The sequence below is a fragment of the Etheostoma spectabile genome, chromosome 19 (assembly GCF_008692095.1).
Source record: "Etheostoma spectabile isolate EspeVRDwgs_2016 chromosome 19, UIUC_Espe_1.0, whole genome shotgun sequence".
Lineage (NCBI taxonomy): Eukaryota > Metazoa > Chordata > Actinopteri > Perciformes > Percidae > Etheostoma > Etheostoma spectabile.
Window position 1 is genome coordinate 1,516,666 of NC_045751.1, and position 9,003 is coordinate 1,525,668.

General features: G+C 42.3%; 2 protein-coding genes across 2 annotated transcripts in view; one reads left to right on the forward strand and one right to left on the reverse strand.

The window, feature by feature from the left end:
- Positions 1-6,213, reverse strand: part of gba3 (glucosidase, beta, acid 3) — a 6,842-nt gene extending 629 nt beyond the window's left edge. Inside the window, exons 1-5 of the mRNA XM_032544303.1 lie at positions 5,943-6,213; positions 4,649-4,873; positions 3,710-4,509; positions 3,077-3,200; positions 1-833 (exon numbers count right to left, since the gene is read on the reverse strand). The exon at positions 1-833 is cut by the window's left edge and continues 629 nt beyond it. Of these exons, the coding sequence (XP_032400194.1) occupies positions 631-833; positions 3,077-3,200; positions 3,710-4,509; positions 4,649-4,873; positions 5,943-5,997 (1,407 nt within the window). The 5' untranslated portion in view covers positions 5,998-6,213 and the 3' untranslated portion in view covers positions 1-630. The remainder of the gene's footprint in view (positions 834-3,076; positions 3,201-3,709; positions 4,510-4,648; positions 4,874-5,942) is intronic.
- A 2,398-nt stretch (positions 6,214-8,611) lies between these two features.
- Positions 8,612-9,003, forward strand: part of adgra3 (adhesion G protein-coupled receptor A3) — a 36,536-nt gene continuing 36,144 nt past the window's right edge. Inside the window, 1 exon segment of the mRNA XM_032544302.1 lies at positions 8,612-8,820. Within this exon segment, the coding sequence (XP_032400193.1) occupies positions 8,612-8,820 (209 nt within the window).

Consider the following 9,003-nt stretch of genomic DNA (forward strand, 5'->3'; position numbering starts at 1 on the left):
ACAGTAATCTTCCATGTCAGAGGCTCAGTCATTCCGTCCCCTTTCAGTCACTCTGTTTTCAGATTTGTCTGGAGACAGTAACTTTTAAAATAAAAATCAACACATTTAATAAAATAGACATAATGAAATAATATATAATCGATTAGAATCAAGCATCAAATTGTTCTAGAGAGAATCACAATGCATCTAAAAATTAATTTTTTTTTAACCCGCCATTAATATTGCTATGAATTATTGACGATGCATTCATACACACCCTTCTGCAGCCACTGCTGGGTCTCATGGCTGCCCGAGCCCTCTGAGTGAGGAACTCTTCTCGTACAGATTGAGGGGGATTTGGCCAGGATAGAATACTGATTCGCATCCTATTGAATCCACTTAACACTCTACGCCCATGACCTCACGTCCCCTGCTGAAGACAGATATTCAGAAATGACCCTGACCATGAACGTGAGATAATAGCCCTGCTATAAATTTTGGATCTAAAGCTAGATAAAGCCTGGTTGATTAGTTTAAAGGGATAGACTCATCTAATTTGTATGTGTGAGTCAGACAAAAGCAACTATGCATAAAGCTCTACTTTTTATTAACAATGTATAAAGTGAATCATATCATTATTATTCTGTCTTCTCACTCGGATTGACCACATTTGTATTTAGAGATAATCTTTGCGTAGTCCCGTCCAGACTGGTATATGGTTCGGCTTCGCTTTGCGTCGGCAAAGTCCACTTGGAACAATCCAAAACGAACACTGAATCCATCAGCCCATTCAAAGTTGTCCAACAGCGACCATGCGAAATATCCACGGACGTTGACCCCATCTTCCTGCATAGCTATGAACAAACCCAAAGTTAGAACACAGAAAACACTTGTAATTGTATATAGTTTGGAAAGGGTAATTCAAGTGCACCATTTACCGTATACCGTCTTACTTTGAAAAGCTACAGCCATCAATGAAACATCACAAAACAGGCACATAATCAAGATTTCTGAAGCATACAAGTAGAAAGTACACATCCATTTAAACATACACTCACCGGCCACTTTATTAGGTACACCTGTCCAACTGCTCGTTAACACTTTAATTTCTAGCAGCCAATCACATGGCGGCAACTCAGTGCATTTAGCCATGTAGACATGGTCAAGAGAATCTCCTGCAGTTCAAACCAGCATCAGTATGGGGAAAAAGGTGATTTGAGTGACTTTGAACGTGGCATGTTGTTGTTGCCAGAGGGCTGGTCTGAGTTATCCAGAAACGGCTAATCTACTGGGATTTTCACGCACAACCATCTCTAGGGTTTACAGAGAATGGTCCGAAAAGAAAAAAACATCCAGTGAGCGGCAGTTCTGGGCGGAAATGCCTGTTTGATGCAAGAGGTCGAGGAGAAGGGCCAGACTGGTTCGAGCTGATAGAAGGGCAACAGTGACTCAAATAACCACCCGTTACAACCAAGGTGGGCAGAGAGCATCTCTGAACCACAGTACGTCGAACTTTGAGGCAGATGGGCTACAGCAGCAGAAGACCACATCGGGTGCCACTCCTTTCAGCTAAGAACAGGAAACTGAGACTACAATTTGCACAAGCTCATCGAAATTGGACAATAGAGATTGGAAAAACGTTGCCTGGTCTGATGAGTCTCGATTTCTGCTGCGACAGTCGGATGGTGAGGTCAGAATTTGGCGTCTACAACATGAAAGCTGGATCCATCCTGCCTTTTCCAGCAGGATAATGCGCCATGTCATAAAGCTGGAATCATCACAGACTGGTTTCTTGCACTGACATGAGTTCGCTGTACTCAAATGGCCTCCACAGTCACCAGATCTCAATCCAAGAGAGCATCTTTGGGATGTGGTGGAACGGGGATTCGCATCATGGATGTGCAGCCGACAAATCTGCGGCAACTGTGTGATGCCATCATGTCATATGGACCAAACTCCCTGAGAATGCTCCAGCACCTTGTTGAATCTATGCCACGAAGAATTGAGGCAGTTCTGAAGGCAAAAGGGGGTCCAACCCGTTACTAGCATGGGGTACCTAATAAAGTGGCCGGTGAGTGTATGTATTACTGGTTGGTCAGATGGGGGTGCTAAAACAAATGACTTTACGTTTGGGCAATACTTCCTGAGCCTGAAGGTCTGAAAAAGGTTTTCTTCGATTTTTGTAAATCAAAAAAAAAAAAAAATCTATTACACATAACTTTTTCCACCATTTATTCTTTAAACTATTTAGTGATGTATGTAAATATTTCCACAAAATTTCTTCCAAATTAATAAAACTTCAGGCAAGGATTCTGAGAATTTGAAGTCAATGATGTGCAAAAACTAAGCAGAGTTAAAAACTAAATGTCTACCCAATTGCAAAAGGTAAAGATAGTTTAACAACCCACATACAAGCATTATTCTTACTTCCAATTGTCAATCAAATTTGTCAGGCTGTTATTCATTGGCAGCTGTAGGACTGATACCAAAGTGTTATGTAGAGTGTTTCCATAATGCTGAATTAAGATAATATTTTCATATGTCATTTGCCCCGTTGTCTCAGACTCTGTTACTGTCTGCTAACGGCTGCTTTAAGCATTCTTTTTTTTTTTTGGGGGGGGGGGGGGGGGGGGGGGGGGGGGGGGGGGGGGGGGGGGGGGGGGGGGGGGGGTTGGGGGGGGGGTGGGGGGGGGGGGGGGGGGGGGGGTGGGGGGGGGGGATTTGTTGGGCCGTTAATTTTGACAGGACACTTGACATGAAGGGGGGGGGGAATGACATGCAGCACAGGCCGCAAGTCAGAGTCAAACCCGAGGCCCAATGCGCCGAGGAGTAAACCTAAATATATGGGCGCCCGCTCTACCGACTGAGCTATCTGGGCGCCCTTTCTATTATATTGGTAACCTGACTTTGTCCACATCATTTGTCTTGTGTGTGTTAAAGGTGTTTTTTTTTTGTGCTCTAACTTTCGTGTCAGGTGGATTTTACAAGACAACATGAAGGCACAGTCAGCCTTTAATTGTGTTTTTTTGTGATTGCTTTGTGGTGAAATGGGCGCCTGGTCTACCAGCTGGGCTGTATGGGCGCCCGGGACCATTACCTTTAGCCACTTCCAAAATGGTGTCCTTATAAAACCCTGAGCGCTGGACGTCCTCAATCTGCAGCGCTCCCACCTGCGAGAAGCCATTCTCTGTAATGTAGACTGCTGGGTTGTTGAAAGTGTCCTGGAAAGTCATGGGGCAAATATTATTGTCAAACAAGGCATCTCAGCTGTCACACGTTCCAGGGAGAGACAGATTGGTCTGCAGTGTACCGTTTAGCGGCATTTCAACGGTGCCAAGCTCAAACTAATGGCCTGTGACAGGGCACAACAGCAGGAAATTGCAATTGCAAACACTTTCAGCAAAGTAACTGTTTCATTCAATGTGACAGCACTAATGACGCGTCAATGTTTTTCTGGAGGTGTTAGAAGGAGATTACCGCATACAAAATCAATATTTAAGACACTAAACAAATGTCAGGCTGTTCTACTCGTTTGGTTGAAGGCGATTTGTCTTCTTGTCGGTCAATTCAGTTTGATGCCAAGAGACAAAAGAAAAATGACTTCACATTTCAGCTGATTGAATTCACTCTGGAAATAAAGGATGTGGTCGGGGATACTTTGTAGTGATGTGGACTGAGGGAGACGAACAAAAATGAAACACAAAAGATGGACAAGTAGTTGTAGTTTTACCTTGATGTACTTGAGGAGTTTCCTTAAGCCATGGGGCACTACAGCAAGCCAAGACACACCACAAATAGGCCAAGATGGATCCAGAACTTCTCCTGCATCTCGGTCGCTCTCCATGCACATCTTTCCACAACCGCCCCCAGGCTTGACTTTACGAGACGTGTAGTAGTTCAATGCGAAGAAGTCTGCTGTGCCCAAAATGGCAAGTTCGTCTTTTGAGAAACTGGGCAGCCTTGAGCTGCCACTCCATCCCAACTTCTTACTTTGAGCGTCGATGGCAGATCTCATTAATTCTGGATAATCTCCAGTTACAAACACAGGCCAGGTAAACCACCCTAGTGTAAATGCAAAAGAGCGTTCGGTGGCAGCGATATCATCGGTGCAACCTGCGTGTAACGGCTCAAGCCAGTCGCTGTTGATGGCCAGAGACACTGCACCCTTCTGCTTTGTCCTGTAGAAGGAGTCATAGCTGTGCCAGGCCATGGCGTGGGCACGCAGCATGTTATGGCCTACCAGGTAGGCTGCAATGCCTGGTTCTTTTGACCCCGGGGCGTGGATGCCGTCTTCATGGCCAAATTTGGCGCACACATAGGGCTCGTTGATAGTGATCCAAAGCTTGACGCGGTCACCAAATGTCTGGAAACAAAACTTGGCATAGCTGTCAAACAGGGTCGCTATATCTGGTGATTTCCAGCCACCCTGGTCTTGGAGAGCTTGAGGCAAGTCGAAGTGGTAAAGTGTGACCATAGGTGATACATTGCAGGCCAGCAAATCATCAATCACCTTGTTGTAGTACTGTACACCTGTTGGACACATATACAATGCTGCCCTTTACAGTATACATGACGAGGTGAAACAGCACTACAACCATCACATATGCTTGTTCCATTTTCTTGTTTTGGATTCAAATATGGCACGGGTGTAATGCGGATATGGAATTACCTTTTTGATTGACATGTGATGTGGTCCCATCAGGCAGGAGGCGGGCCCAGGAGATAGACAGACGATAGTGCGTCAGTCCAAGCTGCTGGATGCACTCCAGGTCCTTCTCCCACAGCTCGTAGCTGTTACAGGCCACGTCTCCATTGTGCTCTTCAAACACTCTGCCTTTCTCATGACAAAATGTGTCCCAGATACTTGGTCCCTTGCCGTCTGCCTGCCAGCCTCCTTAATGCACACATAACGGTTGTTTAATTTCATAAAAGTACGTAGGATGTTGACATAAAAGAAATCACAGTAACGTTTGGGACTTTAAGTGTGTGTGTCTGTGGATTTCAGTGAATTCATTCTGACTGTATCTTTGGCTTAACTCCAGTCTGATTTGTTTTAATATTGTTGCAATTTTCCTTTTGAATATAAGCACAATGGTCTGATTTTGTTAGTTTTACATAGGGTGACCTGTGAGCTAGTTCAAGTTCGTCCATTGACTATAGTCTGAGTTGGTAAAACATTAACGTTACAGTGGTGAAAGGTCAATTCTGTCTGTAGTTTGTCTTGTATGCCATCTAATGTACCACCTTTAGGGAGTCATTGTATAAATCCTTGGTTGACATTATAGATATATAAATATATATATGGATCATGTTATCTCCCAAACAGATATGCAATGCATATAACATAACATATACATCCCCTCAAACTAGACAGTAAGTTACCATAGATATATCAAACAGCGTTGTTGTTTTAGTATAACCTTCCTGTTGTCCTGGGGTCAAATTTGACCTGTTTTTAAAAGTTTCTACATGAGTAATTTGGGATTCTTTCATCTAAATTGTCCAAATATTACATGGATGGTTCCCTATAACGCTTCTTGCAAATTAAACGAAGGATCAGTTCACTACTTTATTGAATTTGGGGTTTTATTTCCCCAAAGAAATAACTCTGACAAAAGACTAAAAAATTATACAATTTTATATAAATGAGGTTTCTTGACCATGAATTAAAAAAAGTGGTAATATATTGGTGTAAGTGATGTGTACAGTAAACGGATGGTAGTGTTACAACAATAAAGAAAATGTTTAAAAAAAAAAAAAACATTAAAAAAGTGTCGAAAGCGTAAAAAAAAAGTTCATTTTCAGTTTTGACCTGAGGGACAACACAAGGGTTAACGTTAGACACCAGGTTCTAGTCTCAGGAACACTTTGAAGTAGCATCATTACATTAAACTGCGTATGTCCAATTCACCAATAACTATAAGACTTGATGAATCTTGTGATCAGTTACCTAACTAACTCACCTTCTATCTGATACGCAGCAGTTGCCGCTCCCCACGCAAACTCTCTTGGAAACATGCTTTTTTAAGGTTAGGATCCTGTTGTTTATGAGTACCGCGGTATGTATTATAGAAATATTAAACTGGTCGCTTTCACTGCGTCACAACCATGGATATATATATATTTTTGTCTTGTGGACTATGACCCTAATAAAAATATGAATTAATTAATAATCCAAAAGATGGACCATACATACAGGCGTTGCCATCTTCCTTACTTGGGACCAGAGTCTGCGCAGTAGACACATCATGGTTGTATTGTAAAACAGGTGGTGTCACGGTGAAGTCCCGCCCACACACCCGGCCGACCAATCGGGAGTCGATCACAACTCGTCATGATGTCCTAACCGCATGGTTTCAACCCCTTATTTGTAACTAATTACAACGGAACTTATTTGATGAATTTCCAAATGCATCATCGTGCCACCGCTACCTAACTACCTTTGTCCACTGATAATAACTAATAGTGATCATAGTGATATTTTACCATGTATTTTACAAAGTGATCCTACTTGTACACTTCTACTCCTCATGTCATAGTGAAACTCCCTTCTTTCTTCAGATATCTTTACACTTGATTCACATCAGTTTTTTTGTTTATGTATTGGTTAATGATGAGTAAGTACATTTTTGGGGGATTGATTGTTTTTGTTTTGATTAAATTTGTAGTTTAATTAGTAGCCTAATGTTTTATTGTTAGTTTGCCCTGTGTGGGCTGATCATCCATCACCTTGGTTTCTACTTTGTTGGCTTAGTTGTATGTTGTTTTTGCATTAAGAGCTTTATTTACATTCTGTTTAGTTGACTTCTTTAATGGGCCCAACACGTTATATTCATATTTGTTTGTGAATAGTTTAATTTGCTATTTTGGAGGTAAATAAAAACCCTGCAGTATCAGACACACACACACTCATTTCACACAATGCTAATAACATTATTAAGTTGGCTATTAATGAGGTTTTCTGCATCTCTCTGCACTGCATATAATCTATCTTTGACATTTTGTGCATTTTAATCAATTTATATTAGTAAAAAATAGGAGGTGTTTATCATAAATCATTACAAGCAGGGATTAAAATTAGCACCATTTACCAGCCAAATGTTGCTTCACTCACCAGACAAAAGAACAACGGTAATCTATTGAGTGGCTGCATGGTAAAAACCTTCACTAGCCATTTGGCTGGTGGACAAACTGAGAACCAGATCAGAATCATTCATTGATTTCAAATTGAGTATCATCCATTGCATTTTCTGCATTACATCAATGTGACCAATGCAATGCTGACAGGAAAAAGGTTAAAGGGTGCTTGTTAAAGGACGCCAAGGTCCTGAAAACAAATATTGGAGGGGAAAGCACTATGACCTGCCGCCTGAAGGCATACGTTCTCAAAGTATGGTGGTGGACTGGTAGCTGGAGAGGTGCCAGTTCACCTCTTGGGCACTGCCAAAGTGCTCTTGAGCAAGGCACTAAACCACCAACTGCTGGGGGTGCCTTTCCATGGGCAGTCCTCTCACTCTGACATCTCTCCATTTAGTGCATGTGTGTGTAATTCAGGCCTGTGTGTAAACACTGTAATTTCCCCTTGCGGGATTAATAAAGTATACATTATTATTATTATAAATGGAGAAAAAAAACTCAAGTAAAGGCTATAAGTACCTTAAATGTGTATAAAATACTTTCCACCACAGAAGCCTGAGTATCGGTAGGCCAATGCACAGCTCAACAGCATGGATCACAAAAATGTCTGCTCCGGGTTTTATTCTGAAAAGCAGACCGGATACGGTTTGAACTCCGTGGACCCAGGGGCAGAGTCATCGGAGGACGACTTCTCAATGGATAGAGAACTGTTTTTTAATTTAGATATAACTACTTTTCAAAGAAACAGTGGAGCTTAACGAGCTACAACAACCAGTTTGGATATTGTTTTTGAAGCTATTTAGAGCGTTAAACTTAGTTTTTCGGCCATTTGCAGCACACTTTGAGCTATTGTTGTAGCTAGCTAGCGCTTTTGTGTCCGTGTTTTTCGGAGTAATTTCCTGTTGGTCCATGGAAAAGAAGAAAAGGGGAAAGTTTACTCCCGCTTGTTTGGAACCGCATGTATTCAAAAGTACTGAATTACTAGTAAAGTGGGTGTTTTTATAAATATATAAAAAAAAAACTGTCGAGTTTCCAGAAGTTAGTGCGGATAACCTGGGACTAAGGTTACTGCAGCCGCCTCCCGTGGAAAAGACAGCACTGAATTGGACCCACGCTATGCCCAACAAAGAAAACCTCAACAACTGGACAAGTTATTTGGTAACCAGCACACTCGGCGTTTAACAATTTCGGACTCTTAGGGTTGGAGGAAATAAACACCACGCCAGTGTGGAAAGGGAATTATAAATGAGTTAACAAAGGAGAACACCTCTGTCGGACTGAATACCGCCGAGCAAAGGGAAAGCCTTGAGAGAAATGGAGGAGGAAGGCTCGCCTGAACCATACAAGATACTAGCAAAGGTCTCATTTCTGTCGTTAACGGGGATCTTTTCATAACAAAGCCCCTCAGTAGCTACCAGCAAGCATACCCATCTGTCCCGTTTAGTGTCAAAACATTCTTTCCAATGCTGCAGTGGGGTTCTAACCGTGTGTGAAAATGAAGGTGGGTCTGTTGCAGTTGTTTGTGATTTTGCTGCTCAGTGGCGGCGGTGCTAGTTCGGGGGTATCAACGGATTGCAAATCATATGATGAACGCTCGAAAAGCGGTGGGAAAAGCATGCTGTCCGACATGAAAGTGGTCTGCAGCAACATGGAGCTCCATCAGGTGCTACCCCCGGACTCCTTCCCCATCAGGACAGTCACGCTGTGAGTATACAGAAGATGCATTTTGCACTCATTTCAGCTAATTAAACCTAAACATCTGTAAGGTTTATTACCAGGTTTCAACTATCCACTGCTGAAGGTGGTACATGAACGTTACTTACGTTCCCTGTGTTAAATAAATGTAAATGTGCTGTATTTATATAGCGCTTTTCCAGTCTTAACAAC